The sequence below is a fragment of the Barbus barbus genome (genome assembly GCF_936440315.1).
Source record: "Barbus barbus genome assembly, chromosome: 3".
In the NCBI taxonomy this organism is placed as follows: domain Eukaryota; kingdom Metazoa; phylum Chordata; class Actinopteri; order Cypriniformes; family Cyprinidae; genus Barbus; species Barbus barbus.
In genome coordinates, this window is record NC_136731.1 from 22,712,174 (window position 1) to 22,730,622 (window position 18,449).

Here is an 18,449-nt window from a genome sequence, read left to right on the forward strand (position 1 = left end):
ATTGATGAGTCTGCTGCTTTAAGGCGAACTGAAAGTGTTGCTTCTCTGCCGCTCGCTGCTCAGAACAGACGCCGAGAGAGGCGACACTTCTCCGGGAGAGAGACCTCGCGCTCGCGGGGCAGTACTGGAGACATCTTCCAACTGAATAAGGTTTTTTTGTTTAGTTTTTTTTAAAGTCGCTAGGTTTGTTAGTATGTACCCGTTATGGGAAAAAAGCTGCCAAAGGGTCTGAAAGTTACAAAATATTGTTCTAAAGTCGTGCTCGTGTGTGTGAGACGCGGGAGCTGATGGCAGCGGGCGGTGGATAATGTTGCGGTCCGCCCAGGTAAAGTCTATGTGTGGGAAACACTGACCGTATCCAGACACAATATTTTAAACTAACCATTCGGAGACGTCCTGCTGTAGCCGCTGAGTTGCAACTTCTTCATCCGGTGCTTCTCCATCCGGATCAGATTCTGGGTCAAACTGAAAAGCTTGAAGGACTGCGTGTCTACGAGCCATTGCCATACATCCACTGTCAACATTAGCCCATGGTACCGTGGCCGCAAGCTGCAGGCCACACCCACCCTCCACCTTGCCCTGCCTCTCTCCTTATCACTAGCATTTAAAGCTACAGACACGGAAATGGCTCGTCCTAAGGAAAGCTCATTGTGGGACTGGCTTGTAGTGGCTGAAATTCTGCACCAAGGCTGAATTTCGGGAAAAAGACTTCAGATACAGTACTAGGGACCACTTAGGCCTATATAAAAGCATCCAAAAATCAGCATGTCATGGGACCTTTAAGTAAAGTGAATGAAGAAAACTGAATGATATGGTGAAGATACCATCTTTACAGCCTCAAAAAAAAATCCCCCCAAAATATGTGTGTGTGATCATCTTGGCAGTGCATATTATACATGACTTACAGCAAGTTTGTACAACTTACATCACAGGAATAAGTTACATATTAAATCCTAATAGGTTTTAAAATAGAACACAGATATTTTAAATTGTGACATTTATTTCGGTTTTTTTTTTTTACAGTATTTTTGATCAAATAAATGCAGCCTTGGTGAGCACATGGGGCCTCTGTCAAAAACATTTTAAAAAATCTTACCGATCTCAAACTTTCAAAAGAACTGTATATATAAATAAACTGAATTCCTTCTATTAGCAAAAATTTACTCTGTGATCATGCGATATTGAATGGCACATCCTCACAATTCATTATGAAATCTAGCATCATTTATAAGATCTTAAGTTTTTAGTAAAAACTATTTGAAACTATTAAAAATTGTGGCTTCACCATCCAGATATCACATATGTATGTATATGTTTTATTTATATATGTGTATATGTGTTTTTTATATATATATATATATATATATATATATATATATATATATATATATATATATATATATATATATATATATATATATATATATATATATATATATATGCATATGCGCGCATGCATGCAGACGTCTAGTGGCTATACAGTTTAGTATTAGTTTTATTTATATTATTTTATTATTTCTTTTACATGTAGCCTACAAGTAAAAATAAATATAGTTTATCCACAACATGACAATTTACACCTTATACATATTAGTCTATTTTAAGCCTACATGTCGAAATGTGAAATGCTACAATGAAATGTTTTCTTTACTTCATTGACTGATCCATGATGTGGGGACTTTTCTGCTAGAAAACTTGCACACAACTTCAGTCATGCACACCATGAAATTTTAAGTCACTAACACTAAATTTTAGCTAACATGCTTTCCATGCTTTCCAGCAAATGCTCAAGTTGGTTGAGTAGCCTTTATTAAAGCAAGAGTCTTCATTCATAGCTTACACTGTACAACTATGTTATTTCCTTTATCCTCTTTGAAAACAAAATAACTGTGAAATTTCCAGACATAACCTTTTTCTCAGCAGGAAGCATCATAATTAATTAACTGGTGCAGTGTCTCATCCTGCGTTTGAGGAGAGTAATTGTAGACGGGTGTTATTTGCACACGCACCAGCTGGTGGCTCACTTGAGTTAGCATGAGTGTCAACAGAAGAACCAGGAGCTACTGTGTGATGAAGCAGCGCTAAACAGCGTTATGTCAAAACTCATTTAAGTAAAAAAAAAAAATGTAATCCTGATAGTATTCCCACTTTTTACAAAATGTAACTGTAATCTAAATACTTTGTTTTATGATGTAACGGATTACAGTTACTAGATTTTTGTATCCTGATTATGTAACACCGTTACATGTATTCCTTTACTCCACAAGCCTGCTTCCTACATATTCCTTATATTTCCATGCACCAGATGGGGAAAAATTGCTTAATTTTAAATAAGTTGCAATTAAGTGGCTGCTACATATGGCTGTATATAGGGTGTACAGGAAGTGCATACTCGCTTTCAAATGTAATTGACTTGCTGTATTTTTCCCCACAGGTCTGTGCGGAAGAGGAGGCAACAGCAGGGCTCATCGGTGTACGAATCTGAGAGCATGTCTCAGAGCGCGACCCAGACTCCTCAGACAGACCAGACCCTGTCAGACCGGAGTTTCACCAGTACAGCCAGTGATGCATCTCTGATATCCAGCCTGCTGGATCAGTCCACACTCAGACAGAGCTCCAGGACACACACACACTCTGGTCAGTAGCCTTTCACGAGTGTGCAAAAAGTCAACATGAAATCAAAACTAACCCTGTTTAATTCTCTTAAAGGGACCGCTCACCCCAAAGGGAAAATTTGCTCAAAATGTACTCACCCTCAGGCCATCCAGGATGTAGCTGAGTTTGTTTCTTCATTGGAAGAGATTTGGAGAAATTTAGCTCATAAAACAGCTCATAAATATTTCTCCAAATCTGTTCTGATGAACAAACAAACTCGTTTACATCTTGAACATCCTGAGGTTATGTGCATTTTGGGGTGAAGAACTGCCTTAATCAGTGTTTTTTTTTTTTTCGTTTTTAAGTTGGTCTATGCAATCTTTCATGAACACTTGCAAATTGTCAAATGTAATTGGTGTCATTTGAGGCAAATGTCACAATGTAGCTATTGCTTATTTAATCCTGACTGTTTAAACTATGAAACTATGCATAAGCAACTTTTTTATTTTATTTATTTTTTTGTTTTTTTGGAAACTCAAGATTGTGTTCAAGTTAACAGTAAACAACTCTCATTCTTGCTCAGAACTGTAGGTCAAGTTATCATCAGCCCTTTGATGTTGAACAGTGAAATTTGACACTCTATTTGGTATTTTACTCTTAATGTTGTGTTCAGCACGGAGAAGAACTGCTCACAGCTCTCTGTTGGAGAATGGAGACCTCAGTAAAACCGAGGCGCACACTAATCTGGCTAACGGCTATATTTGTAAGAACTGCTCATTCCACGCAGATGGTAAGGAGGACGAAACGGCATATTCCTTACCATACTCGACATCTGTGTCTTCAGCATATCAGACAGCTGCAGATGCCACTATGACCACTTCTTTGAACAGTGTTGACAAGACAGGTGAGGACATAATCATGTCAAGTCTCAAACATCACCTCTCCAGATTTCAAAACACTTCATTGAAGGAATAGTTTACCCAAAAAAGAAAAGTTTGCTTTTTCATCGTAACAGATTTGGCGAAATTTAGCTTTAAGTCACTTGCTCACCAATGGATCCTCTCCAGTGAATGGGTGCCGTCAGAATGAGTGCCAAACAGCTGATAAAAACATTACAATAATCCACAAGTAATCCACACCACTCCAGTCCATCAATTAATGTCTTGTGAGATGAAAAGCAGCCGTTTATAAGGAACAAATCCATCAAGACTTTTTTTTACTTAAACCCTTGCTTCCTGCTGAAATACGATTCCTCGATCCATGATATTGCTTTCGCTAGTGAAAAAGTTATCTTTCTGAATTGGAAGATAAATATGCACAGATCAAGCCAAAACCGCTCTAAGCATGTATGTGGGTGGATTTTGATGTGAAAGGACAACAGAAGATGGAGTTTTTCACTGGAGGAAGTGTTATGGATTCTGGACTATTTTTTTTTAGTCCAGAAGCAACAGTTTAAAGTTAAAACCACCTTAATGATGGATTTGCTTCTTACAAACATGCAAATTTTCACTTGTTAATTGATGGACTGGAGTGCTGTGGATTATGATGTTTATGTCATCTGTTTGGACTCTCATTCTGATGGCACCCATTCACTGCAGAGGATCCATTGATGAGCAAGATATGTGATGGCCTGAGGGTAAGTAAATTTTCATTTTTGGGTGAACCATTTCTTTAACCCTCATATTGTTGTTTTTGTTTCAATAATTTGTTTAACATCTTTATTTTTGATTCACCATGAATATTTGAAATAGAGAAAGGCATCTTAAATGTAAAGGGAAATAATCTCGAATCGAATTTTAGATGAGCAAGTGCTTATTTGCTCTGTGTGTGTTTCAGCTCATGACAGCTACTGTGGCAGTGTGACTGTGCGAGATCTGGTGACCACAGACAGCCATATCAATCTCAACGGCTCACTCTGTAAGTACACACAGGATACTTAAACAATCCTTCAGTGCAAAAACAACCACAACAACAGAAGGCACAACAGCTAATTAACTATTATAACATGTGACACTTGACGGTTGTGTGGCTAAACATTTTAGTAGTGAAACAGCATCAACACAAGTCTAGATTGTATTTTGTCACATTCAAAGTGGTCTTTGTACAAGTTTGTCAGGTGAAGCAACCAGTATTTGGTATCATTAGGTTATAATCCATCATTCCTAAAGGTTAAGAGAGTTAAGTGAACCACATGCTGATTAGAGTGGATTTCCATGTTGATGAGTGTTTTTGTATGGCTAGTTTAAGGGAAGAACCTAAGCCTGATGGTCAACAGAGCATGTGCCAAATGTGACCCTGGACCACAAAACCAATCTTAAGTCGCTGGGGTATATTTATAGCAATAGCCAAAAATAAATTTTTTGGGTAAAAATTATAGATTTTTCTTTTAAGCCAAAAAACATTTGGACATTAAGTAAAAAATCATGTTCCATGAAGATGTGTTGTACATTTTCTACTGTAAATATATCAACTTCATTTTTGATTTGTAATGTGCATTAAAAACTTCATTTGGACAACTTTAAAGGCGATTTTCTCAATATTTTGATATGAGATATATTGCCAAATATATATATAAAATGTTGACAAATATTGTCCAATCCTAACGAACCATACATCAATGGAAAGCTCATTTATTCAGCTTTCAGATGATGTATAAATGTCAATTTTGAAAAATTTACCCTTACGACTGGTTTTGTGGTTCAGGGTCACAAATGATGTTGTTATACAGAACGACACATGGCAATTCAAGAGTCTAGTACACTGGATGTATCTACAGTCTAAAGTTGACACTTAAGCTATTTGTGATGTTTTTATGTTGCCTTCCTGTCCGTATATCTTAGTCGTTTTTTATTTACATGATGTACGTTATGTTTTCAGTCATTTTGAATGTATTATTTTATAGATCTTAATTTACTGTACTTCTCAAAAGATTGGGATTGGTATGAGGTCTCATCAAGGCTGCATTTATTTGATCAAAAATACACAATTGAAATATTGTGAAATATCATTAGTTTAAAATAACTGTTCTCATATATATATATATATATATATATATATATATATATATATATATATATATATATATATATATATATATATATATATATATATATATATATATATATATATATATATATATATATATGTGTGTATGTATGTATATGTGTATATATATGTATGTATATGTGTGTGTGTATATATATATATATATATATATATATATATATATATATATATATATATATATATATATATATATGTGTATATATATGTGTGTATGTATGTATGTGTATGTATATGTGTATATATATATGTATATGTATGTATATGTGTGTGTTGAAAAAAGTTGCTGCTTAATATTTTATAAAGAACTGCATTTATTTGAAATTCAAATCTTTTGTAAGATTCTAAGTGTCATTACTTTCACTTTAAATCTGTTGAACGCATCCTTGCTGAATAAAAGTGTTGATGCATTTTTAAAAATATATTTTACTGATCCCAAACTTTTGAATGGCAGTGCATTGTTTTGAATTTATTATTTTATGAGTGTATGTTCTAGACTTCATTCATCTGCTTTGTATTATTTCCATGAATGTACTGTTGTAAAACTGTGAAAACACACATCTTTGTTGTCGTCCCTCCTGATTTTCAGGTGATGACTGTAAAGGAAAACAGCACATGGAAATGCACACGGAGCACAAACGCCATTCCTACACCCACCATGTATACGCAGCCTTGTGGGCCCTTGTTTCTTACACAGGTTATACACCTTCAGATCTTTACACTCCTTCCCAGTAGATGTCGACTTCAGTGTCTCATTCCAGGAGAGATATCTTTTGTGTGTCTTTCACCATTTGTTTTTCATCCATTTTGTTAGCTGAAAGACTATGTAAGACACTGAAATGAAAGAGATTTGGGGAGTGGGGGGCTGGATTGGATCGCAGGATGTTGTCTGATTGTGTGCTGTTTTCATGGTACACACCCAGGTTATGGGCTTTTGCGGGTTTGCCGAGGTTTCGGCTCGGCCGGTGCGTTTGTGACCCGGAAGCTGAAGTCCATTCTGTGGTTGGCAGTGTGTTCTCCAGGTCGATATAAATTCAGACTCCAGCATGCTTGTCTTTGTCTCTTGCTTTCTCCTTTCCCTCATATCAGTGTGGCTTATTAGACTTTCATGTATTTGACTTGATCATTTTTCAAGCACAGTGAACCCACATCACTTCTGTCTGAACACTCAAATCATTTTAACTTCCTTTCTTAGCTTCTCAGCTGTGGTGGTTCGAGTCCATCCGTCTCTGTTTCTGAATCTTTGACTAATAATTATCTTTCTTAAATCATTTAAACCTGTCAGTGTGTCACTACTTTCACGCCATATAATTTCCTCTTCTGCTCTTACACATGTGCTCTGAACAGGGAAAGCAGCGACTGGCGCCTTCTGGTGGCTGGGAACAGGATGGTATCAGCTGGTCGCGCTCATGTCTCTGATCAATGTCTTTCTTCTCACCAGGTAAAAATGTGAAGTGTTTAATCCTTAATATAAATATTGTCTTTCTGTTGTTGTTTTTATTGGTAATGCACTATAATCATGTGAATTGCTGTTTTGTTTTTTCAGAATGCAAATATTATAACTCGTGTGCATATGATAAATGTAGTTTTTGAGAGTATTTTCTCTGTGTCTGTCAGGTGTCTGCCCAAACTACTGAAGCTTCTTCTGTTTCTGCTACCCTTACTGCTGCTGTTCGGTGAGATTTCAATTGGATTGATTTGTAACACTGCCATTGAAGGAATATTAATGCTTAGTGTTAAAGGAATACATTTAATTTTAGTATCTGTTAGAGTAGATGCTGTAGAAGAAATAAAACACTTTTACAGAGATTTGCATAAGCATGTACTTTTGTTACATGCACTTTTTTTTTTTTTTTTTACTTTGAACTGTTTTTATGGAGGTGGGGATACTTTCTAAATGGAAGACCTTTTGCTTAAGCATTACTTGTATACATGCAGCTAGATTTTCTTCATTAAAACGGTCTTTCACAGATAGATACACCCAGTCTCTTCCTGGTATTCTTGTGCTGACACCAAGAAAAAGTAACCGGATTTGCTTGTTTAGCTGATGATGCATGCATGAGTTGAAAGATTAGACATACACTACCAGATATACACCATCAAAACAATTTTTCAGATAAATTAATACTTTTATTTAGCAAGGATGTATTCAGTTGATTTAAAATGGGGGGAAAAAAGCAAATCAGCATATTAGAATGAATTCTAAAGGATCATGTGACACTGAAGACTGGGTTAATGCAGGCCTGGTTCTACGGGGGTGCAAACGAAATCAATAGCACCCTCGGTTAAAGCTGTGATAGTGGCATTTCATTGCACATTTGGCAAACTAGCCAGTGCATTTGCGCTTTGGAGATTGGTTTCTGTTTCAACTGTTTTTACATTTAAGTTAGAATCCACTCACCGCTAGAATCGCTGGAGTTTTTGTTCAGGGGTTGTGGTCGGCACGATTCATCTCATTATAACAAAGTGTAGGCGTGATGTAAATAAGAGTGTCATTGTGCAGCATAGAAAACTTTGTTGCTTGTAATGTAACTTTGTGAGATCGCGATGAACTAAGATGAGTGACAGCTTTTAGTGATTATAAACGGAGCACTTACACCATAGCAATGGATGGCACTAAAACCTTAAAAATTAATGAATAGATTCAAATTAAATCATTTTAGATTGTAGTACATTTTCACAATGTTAATGTTTTTTCCTGTATTTCTGATTTAAAAAAATGCAGCCCTGGCAAGCATAAGAGACTTTCAATAAAAGAAAAGTAACTTAAAAGTAAAAGAGAAAACTTTTAAAGATCTTACCCACTCCAAACCTTTGAACGGTAATATAACTTGGTTGCTGGGTGCTGAGTGATTCACTAGAGTCATACTGGTACATGCAATGTTTACAAGTTAATGTTATACTTCTGAACAGTGTTATATTTGCTTATTTTAAATGTGTATTGGCATTGCTGCAGGCTTGCTTGTTAGGCTTCCATTGTAAGTGCGTTACACTAACAAATTTTACACAAAAAAAAACAAAATTTGGGTAAGCTATCTGTGGTAATCAAAAGCATGTCACAAAGAGTAGTGTTACACGTATGTGTATGTGTATATATATATATTTTACAAGATGTAAAATTATTCTCTGATGTCCCCAGAGCATATATGTGAAATTTTAGCTCAGAATACCCACAGATAGTTTTATTTTAGATTTATTTATAGCTTGTTGAAATGGCCACCTTTCAGTGTATGAGACCAAATGCGTTGATTTTGAGTATGTTGCTTTAAATGCGAATGTTGCTCCCGGAGACGAGGGCGGCGCTTCAAGAGCTCAAGCTCCAGCATTAGCAGTGCTAACCTTTGCAAATAAACATTCCACTATTAGTACAAGCCTGTTATCTTTAGAGAAAATATACTGTTTCAAAGTCATCTGATTATACTGTGCATAATTTGTGTTTTTGTGAATTTGCGCACGAAGCGTTGGTATTGATTCTTAAACATATAGGGGATGTTACCAATTCTTTTCCCGGGATATTTCCTTCGAAAATGAAATTTAACCACAGTGTCCTTGGCTCAGATGAGGGGACATTATGGAGACTCCAATGTTCATTAGTGCATCCCAAAACACAACACTTGTAAAGCCTCTTTGGTGCTGACAGTGTATATATCTCCAGTAATGGCGGACCGCAGCTTCTCACTCAGGGCTGTGTTTATGTTAATAGGGCAGAGAGCATCACAAATGGACGGGGCTTTTCCCCTCTGATGTGAACAGAGGGAGAATCTGAAACGGATCTTTTGGAGAGACTGTTCATGATTTATTGGTTTTATAAAAAATAGGCTGGTTGTTTTCACACACTGCAGCCATACAACTGTGTTCAAACATCTTATAAAAGTAATTTTTGCGTAATAAGTCCCCTTTAAAACGCTTAAAATACTATATGGTAGACTCCAATACTTCTATTTGAGTCTAAAATACAAGACAAGTTATATTAAAAACAGGCATTGTTGTTGCAATTCATTTTGGTGACACTAGTGGCACAGAAACCGTTGTTACGATCCAAACATTCCTTCACGAAACCACTGGCACTGATGAACAGCCACAATTGTGCAATCAACCGTAGTTATTATACCTAGATGGTTTTGCTTATTTTCTTGATTACTTTCACACTTATTCCGGATTGCACAAACACACACACACATTCTCTATTTCTTTCTCCCTCTTCAACTTCAATTTGACTGTGTAGCGCTGAAATCCCTTCAAAATAACTTCAGAAATGCCTTTGTTTTTTGTACCAGAAAGTCCATGAACCCCCTATAGTAGCGTCTGATCAAAGACTGTGATTTTTAGAGATCCTGTCTTTTAAAGTTTCTCTTTCTCTGTTTATAGGATTATGGTACCTCGGTCCGCCCATCGCTCTGTCCTTCCTTCCAGCTGTAAACCTCACAGAGTGGAAAACGGCAGTCACTTCTTTCCCATCACTTCATCCACTCCCTTCTCTCCCATCTCTTCCCTCATTACCTGCATTACTTTCTTTCACAAAAGAACCACTTGCTAAAGAACACATCCCTCCCCCGGTGATCTCACAGGTAACAAACCAAGACCAGTTGGTAGTGTGTGTGATATCTTTAATCATTTAGCAAAAATACATGAATTTTAATCAAATTCTGATCTGAATTCTTTCAGGCTGCGTCAGAGTCCATTAGCAGCGAGCGTTTGGCTCAGCTGGAGCAGCGTGTGGCAGCGCTGTGGGAAAGCATCCAGCAGGGGGAGCTGAAGGCTAAACTGCAGCATGAGGAGGCCGTGGGTTTGGTTCAGACACTTCAGGATCAGATAAACACACAGACAGACAGAGAGAGTCTCAGCCTGTGGGTCTCTCAACTCCTGGAGCCCAAGTTCACCGCGCTCAAGGGAGAGATGGAGAGAGTAGTGGTCAGCAGGGCAGAGGTCAGAATGAGGGTTCGTCTTATGCTTTACCCATTAAGTTTTGTATTTTCTTTTAGGTTGTTCTGATCTTTGGTTATTTTCACTTCCAAAGTGATCACCAAAAAGTAAATATTTTATGGGACTGCCCTGCTTTTAATGTTACTATTCAACAATTTCTTCTAAAATTTCATTATTAGATGTTTTTCCTTAAAAATGCATAAAAAATACAAATATTAAACTGAAATGTTATATAGTTGTTGTTATAATTTTGTTTGAGAAGGGAAATTTTATTTATTTTTTAATTTTTTTCATCAATTATATATTTTGATGACTTGTCTTTGAAGCTGATATGGCTTTTAAAATAAATACTGAAGTAAATCAGAATAAATGTTGACGCATATTTTATGGGACCATCATATTTAATGTTATTATCCATGAATTTTATTCAGAAATGTTATTGTTAGATTTATTTTTTATTTTTTTATCCTTGGGAATTTCAGTTTCTATCACGCAACAAAATTAAAGATTTTGTAGTTATAATGCTGTTGTATAAGAAGCGTAATTGTATTTTTGCCATGGATATAAAGTAAACAAAATAATATGGAAGCATGTTTTAAAGTCCTGTTTTTAATGTTACTAGGCAATGATTTTATCCAGAAATTTCATTAATGTTTTTAAAAGATATTTCCCAAGGAAATGTCTTGCTCCTCGATCAAATGTTAAACTACAGTATTTTATCTAGTTATCAATGTTTTTTTACTCTCACAATGTACTACAGACTGAGGAGCAGCGTGTGCAGCATCAGACGAGTCTTGAAGCTCGGCTAGCCGAGCTGGAGCTCCTGCTGAAGAACCTGAACTTTAGAACTGAGGTATAAACACCACTCTTGAGACTTTCAGGTCTTGTTGAAATAACTGATTGTTCTCCCATATCGTCAGACTCAGAAATTATTTGTTGCTATGCCAATGTTCATCAGTACAGATGATTAAACTTTAAATTCTCTTACGAAATACTATGAAATTGCAACAGATAATAGAAAATATTTAAAATGCCATACACTACTGTTCAAAAGTTTGGTGTCAGTAAAATTTGTCTCATGCGCACCAAGGCTGCATTTATTTGATAAGTAAAAATACAGTAAAAGCAGTAATATTGTTGAATATTATTACAAATTAAAATAACTGCTTTCTATTTGAATATATTTTCAAATGCAATTTATTCCTGTTATGCAAAGCTGAATTTTCAGCATCATTACTTCAGTCTTCAGTGTCACATGATTCTCCAGAAATCAATCTAATATACTTATTTGCTGCTCAAGAAACCTTTTTATTACTGTTTTTACTGTCACTTCATCAACATAATGCATCGTTGTCTGATTAGAAGTATTTTTTTTTTCTTTCTATTTCTAAACATTTAAATTACTACAATTATTTTCATTCTAGCACCTGTAACAAAAAAACTATTGATTTTACTTCCTCTAATTCTGTTTCAACTTTCTTCTCAATCAAAGGAAATCCATCTAACACAGCAGGCTCCAGTACAGGCTCCTGTCAGGTAGACATGCTAATGAATCACCAGCTGAAGTAGTTGTTTTGGGCTCCTCCTGTCTCAGTATTAATTTTTGCTTTCTGTGTTTCCCGCTGCAGTGTTGGAGTCTCTCAGGAGAAGCATGATGCTTTGCTCTCTGAGGTTCAGAGGTTGGAAGCAGAGCTGGGCCGCATCAGAGGAGACCTGCAAGGAGTGATGGGATGTAAAGGCAAATGTGAACGACTTGACACCATACATGAAACCGTATGTAATTTGTTTTATGGCACATAATACATTTATCTGGATTTTTTCACGTTTTATATATATATATATATAAAATCAAATATCTTCTCCAGGTGTCAGCGCAGGTGAAGGAGCAGTTGTACACTCTGTTGTACGGTCGTGACAGAGATGAAGCGGAGATTCCCGAGCCGCTGCTGCCCTGGCTGGCATCTCGGTACACGCGCTCCTCTGACCTCACAGCGACCCTCATGACCCTGGAGCGCAGCATTCTGGGAAATCTGTCCCTGCAGCTGCAGGAGAGCAAACAGCAGCAGTTCTCAGCTGAAACTGTTACTCAGACCGTCGCCCACACCGCCGGGGCTGCTGGGATGTCAGAGGAGGTGATGATAACTGTCGTTTTACTAAACACTAGTGTTCAAAAGTTTGGGGTCAATAAGTGTTTTTTTTTTGTTTTTTTTACAAATGAATATTTTTATTCAGCAAGGATACATTAAATTGATCAAAAGTGATAAAGACTTAGGGATGAACGATATTATCGGACTAGGGGTGTGTGCTATATATATATATATATATATATCTCATCATATTACATTTCATAAAATAATATCATAATTGTTGTTTTAACGATGTGCAATTTGGCATTATCAAGTATTTTGCAAAAATCAAACAAAACACTTTTACAGAGCACGCATTCTTTACATGAAGTCTAGACTAGAGCGCGTGTGCATTTAGAGTGTTCTTTCACTGCATGCATGATTCAGTCTATTAAAATGCATTAAACATGATCACAAAATTCAAGATATGGGGCAGAAAATGTGTGTGTATGTATATTAGTTACAATCACACAAAGAGTGCCGTTTTTTGTTCAAATATAAGCATGATTATGATAGATTTTATACAACAGTTTAATAAACAATAAGTTAATATTAAGACACTTACTATTTAGACACCATATTGCCTGTTTTTGCTCCATTTCACCAACAAAAAATAATTCCAACCAGCCACAGCACTGTTTTTTGCATCTCTGAGCAAAATGACGACGTTTAGTTCCTGAATGAATCAACTGTTTAAATGATTCGGTTCATTCGCAATAACTCACTTAACAGTGACGTGTAGAGCCCTGCATTTCGGCCCGGGCCGACGGGCCCCGACTTTTTTACGCCTCTAGGGCCGGGCTTCGGGCCAATTTCCACGTCATAGTTCAGACGCAGGCTGGGCCTCGGGCCTGTTTTGGGATTCTCCTTATTTTATATTGTAGACGTCTATCGATTAGTGATTAAAAAATTGCTGCGCTGTTGGAAACAACACGAGACTGTGCCGCGACTGAGAGCAGCTCGATGGTGTTTAGTGTCCCGCAGCAGCAGGTGCTCAAGTGACTTCAGCGCAGCGGAATAGTTCTGCGTTCAAATGCACGCAATAGGCTAAAGCTTGCTGCAAAACCCCAGCAAACATAACCATGAATGTGTCTGCGGGAAATAGTAAGGAGATATTTGAATTATTTACTAATAAACTAATGTTTTCTGAGTCTGTGTAGCAAGGATGAAGTTACTGATCCTGACTCGCCGTCTCCTCATTAGACGCGCCTTTAGAGAGAAATGCATCTTTATTGATTATGATTAAGATTGTAATAAAAGAGTCTTTGTTTTCGATTTTTATTTCGTTAAGTAATAATTTAAAGCTTTCTATAGATATATTTATCATGTCTGTGAGGCATGTATTCGCTCAGCTTCGGTTCATTTTTGTGAAGCGTTCCTGTTCAAGACGCAGAAAGCGCATCATGTTTGTTTTCTTTGTTTTATAAAAGAACTACCTTTTGTTGGTATTGTGAGTGCACACAAATACAAGTAGACCCTTTACAGGTCCGAATGATGTATTACTCTTACCTTTTATCAAAAAAATAAATGACGGCGTAGGCTATTTTAATTGGTTTCCACTGAAAACAATCCAAGTGTTTGCTCTGGTGCCTCCATGTCCTGCAGAGCTCGCTTTAGCTTCCACTCTCCGCTCAAACTCAGATATAGGCTAGCGCACATTATTATTATAGCGCAGGTTTAACGTTTAAACATTGTTATATACTTGAACTGTTTTAGTATATCTATAGATTTTATTTTAGGCAAGTCGTGATGATATGAGAAGGCTAAATTGATCAAACATAGGCTATGATCAGCTCATGCCGCTTGGTCGTTACTTTAAAGGTCCCATGACATGCTGATTTTTGGATGCTTTTATATAGGCCTAAGTGGTCCCTAGTACTGTATCTGAAGTCTTTTTCCCGAAATTCAGCCTTGGTGCAGAATTTCAGCCACTACAAGCCAGTCTCAAAATGAGCTTTCCTTAGGACGTGCCATTTCCGTGTCTGTAGCTTTAAATGCTAGTGATGAGGAGAGAGGCGGGGCAAGGTGGAGGGTGGGTGTGGCTTGCGGCCACGGTACCATGCGCTAATGTTGACAGTGGATGTATGGCAATGGCTCGTAGACACGCAGTCCTTCAAGCTTTTCAGTTTGACCCAGAATCTGATCCGGATGGAGAAGCACCGGATGAAGAAGTTGCAACTCAGCGGCTACAGCAGGACGTCTCCGAATGGTTATTTTAAAATATTGTGTCTGGATACGGTCAGTGTTTCCCACACATAGACTTTACCTGGGCGGACCGCAACAATATCCACCGCCCGCTGCCATCAGCTCCCGCGTCTCACACACACGAGCACGACTTTAGAACAATATTTAGTAACTTTCAGACCCTTTGGCAGCTTTTTTCCCATAACGGGTACATACTAACAAACCTAGCGACTTTAAAAAAAACTAAACAAAAAAACCTTATTCAGTTGGAAGATGTCTCCAGTACTGCCCCGCGAGCGCGAGGTCTCTCTCCCGGAGAAGTGTCGCCTCTCTCGGCGTCTGTTCTGAGCAGCGAGCAGCAGAGAAGCAACACTTTCAGTTCGCCTTAAAGCAGCAGACTCATCAATAAATCATTTACAAAACAGCGTTTCCAAGCACTTGTCGCTTACTGACTGTTTGGACTTTTAAATATGAACATAATTTGTCTGTTAATATGTGCAGTTTATTACTCAGACGCAAAACAGTGCTTCGCTCGTTTGCAAGCCATGACGTCTCTCGCTCGCCTCGCACGGTCGTAGCTCATTTTCTCATGGGCGGGCAAAGCAGAGAAAGGGGAGGTAACCTTTCCCCGTATGACGACATAAAGGGAAGATTCCAGATCGGGCCATCTGAGCTTTCATTTTCTCAAAGGCGAAGCAGGATACCCAGGGCTCGGTTTACACTCATCGCCATTTCTAGCCACTGGGGGACCATAGTCAGGCTAGGGGAACTCATATTAATGTTAAAAAACCTCATAAAGTGACATTTTCATGCCATGGGACCTTTAAAAAACAAAAACTTATAGGCTATTTAACGAACAAAAATGCTCCAAACGTTTTTCTAAATTAACTTAATAAAAAAACAAAACGAAATATAATAATTTTGCCATTACACACTAAACTGAACTATTTTAATAGCCGAAACAGTAGTATAAACTGTTTTAGGAGAAGAGGGGAAAAAAGACGGGCTCGGGTCGGACTCGGGCCGGTAATTCTGATAAGCTGTCGGACGTGGGCCAGGCTAGGGCCTGAGCGTCTCGGGCCAGGGCCAGGCTAGGGCCTAAATTTGAGGCCCGTGCAGGGCTCTAGTGACTTGCTGCCACCTACTGGTGATTTTAATTTCACATTCAAAGGATCTGTTCATTTTAAAATTTCAAATATCAGTATTTAATGTTTAAAATATCAAGACATTATGTATTTGTAACTGCAGGTCAAAGCAATCCATGTTTTTTACAACTCTTTTGCTTTAGACCATCTACAAATGCTAAATCTTAAAATAAAATGTTAGGGTCAACACTGCATCCTCCTGGGGAAAAAAATGCAGCGACTGATATATATTTTATTTATAGTTATTTTCAAAGCTAAATGTACTGTAAAAAAAAACTTCATTATTTTTTTTATTTAATTCTAACAAATAAGTTAAAAACTAACCAAAATAAAAAATATTTAGCTTAATTTCTGCACAGGAGAGAGACTTGAATTTGAGTTTCCAAACAAAAGGAATTATATCGGTATCAGCCAAAATGAGTTATCGGCATATCGGATATCAACAAAAATCCAATATCGTGCATCCCTATTTATAACGTTACAAAAGATTAACTTTCTATTCATCAAAGACAGTATCACAGTAAAAATGTATCACCGTTTCCACAAAAATATTAAGCACCAAAATGTTTTTTTTTTTTTTTTTTTTTTTTTTTACCTTGATGATAATTATAATAAATGTTTCTTGAGCAGCAAATTCATATTATGATTTCTGAAGGATCACGTGACACTGAAGACTGGAGTAATGATGCAGAAAATTCAGCTTTGACCACAGGAATAAATTATATCTTAGTATATATTAAAATGGAAAATAGATATTTTTAAAATTGTAGTAAAATTTCACAATATTCAGTCTTACTGTATTTTTGATCAAATAAATGCTGCCTTGAAGTTTCTTTTTTTTTTTTTTTTTATATATAAGTCTTACTGACCCCAAACTTAAAAGGGAAGTGTATACGTCTTGCTCTTTTAAAATGGACTCGCTAATATCATGTCTTAATTAAAATGTCAAGTTCATTACACATCAAATGACAAGCAGTCTGTCTGTTATAATATTAATGACATGATCTTATGAAACTGTGAGTAAATTCCGTGAAGAGGAAAGAACAATCAAATTAAAATGCGTTTAATGGGCCGTATGAGGATTTTTTTTTCTCTGTTAACGGCCGTGTTTCCCTTCAATTTCTCAGCAAGTCCAGCTGATCGTCCAGCGTGCGCTGAAGCTGTACTCTGAGGATCGTACCGGACAGGTGGACTACACTCTGGAGTCTGGAGGTAAGCGTGTCTACAAAACACACAGCCCGTATAAACCTCACTAACCCTTTAAAGAGGTTTTTACATGAGACTGTGTGTGTGCAGGTGGCAGTATCCTCAGCACACGCTGTTCTGAGACGTATGAGACTAAAACGGCACTGATGAGCCTGTTTGGAATCCCGCTGTGGTACTTCTCACAGTCACCTCGGGTCGTCATCCAGGTAAAACCTTGAACTACACTAGCTGTGCATCATACATATGGTGGATAGAGTCTTGATATTGAATGCATGTAGGTGATTTTCAACTAAAAAACATCTTGTCCTAACATGCAAGAGACACAAGATGTATGATGTGAATTTCTGTCTGCCTTACAGCCGGACATGTACCCAGGAAACTGCTGGGCGTTTAAAGGCTCCCAAGGTTATCTGGTGATCAGGCTCTCTTTAAGCGTGATCCCTACCTCCTTCTGCCTGGAGCATATTCCCAAAAGCCTCTCTCCTTCTGGAAACATCAGCAGCGCACCACGCCGATTCTCTGTCTATGTAAGAATACACACTTGTGTCTGATTTATGAGTGTGTACTTGCATATATTTATGGCTATTTATGCTTAACCCAATGAATTTTTGTTAAGTGGTAGTGTATAATCCCAGGTTGTGCAACGTGTAAGTCTTGCTGTCTGTATCCACAGGGATTGGATGATGAATACCAGGAGGAAGGGAAACTGCTGGGTGACTACACCTATCAAGAAGATGGAGAATCACTCCAGATCTTCCCAGTTACGGTAAAATATGTACATATGGAATATGCGAAATGAGCAGAATTGCAGAAAACAGTCATTAAAATAGTTTACTGTGTAACATGGGATGTTACAGCATTCGGACAAATTCTGATGAATAAGAAACTATGAAAGAAATACTATATATTGCTATTTTACAGTAGAATGTACTTTATAGTAAAAAAAAAACTATAAAAATAATGTCTGAATCATCTGTAGTATTAAAGGAATTTCACTCTATTTTTCACCCATGTGATCATTTAAATGATAAACCTCTGTTGTGCAGCACTTTCTTTGCCAAAAAATGAAAGAAATTGTTCATTTGGTTTACTTTTTAAAAGATTGATTACATTGTTTTAATATTATGCATTCATTTTATCAGTATTGTTTTTGATAATAAATTTGTATTAACTTATAAAACTCAGAATCAAGAAAATAAATACAATT

The 18,449-nt window shown here is 37.1% G+C and overlaps 1 protein-coding gene across 4 annotated transcripts in view; it reads left to right on the top strand.

Annotated features, from left to right (window-relative positions):
* Positions 1 to 18,449, top strand: part of sun1b (Sad1 and UNC84 domain containing 1b) — a 50,065-nt gene that overhangs the window by 30,418 nt on the left and 1,198 nt on the right. For all 4 annotated transcript variants that reach the window (XM_079379947.1, XM_079379945.1, XM_079379946.1 and 1 more), the window contains 17 exons: positions 2,435 to 2,637; positions 3,269 to 3,499; positions 4,432 to 4,512; positions 6,248 to 6,355; positions 6,582 to 6,680; positions 7,006 to 7,099; positions 7,276 to 7,334; positions 10,027 to 10,226; positions 10,324 to 10,584; positions 11,342 to 11,434; positions 12,074 to 12,117; positions 12,210 to 12,354; positions 12,447 to 12,713; positions 17,164 to 17,248; positions 17,333 to 17,448; positions 17,602 to 17,769; positions 17,916 to 18,008. In XM_079379947.1, coding sequence (XP_079236073.1) covers positions 2,435 to 2,637; positions 3,269 to 3,499; positions 4,432 to 4,512; positions 6,248 to 6,355; positions 6,582 to 6,680; positions 7,006 to 7,099; positions 7,276 to 7,334; positions 10,027 to 10,226; positions 10,324 to 10,584; positions 11,342 to 11,434; positions 12,074 to 12,117; positions 12,210 to 12,354; positions 12,447 to 12,713; positions 17,164 to 17,248; positions 17,333 to 17,448; positions 17,602 to 17,769; positions 17,916 to 18,008 — 2,347 coding nt within the window. The remainder of the gene's footprint in view (positions 1 to 2,434; positions 2,638 to 3,268; positions 3,500 to 4,431; positions 4,513 to 6,247; positions 6,356 to 6,581; positions 6,681 to 7,005; positions 7,100 to 7,275; positions 7,335 to 10,026; positions 10,227 to 10,323; positions 10,585 to 11,341; positions 11,435 to 12,073; positions 12,118 to 12,209; positions 12,355 to 12,446; positions 12,714 to 17,163; positions 17,249 to 17,332; positions 17,449 to 17,601; positions 17,770 to 17,915; positions 18,009 to 18,449) is intronic.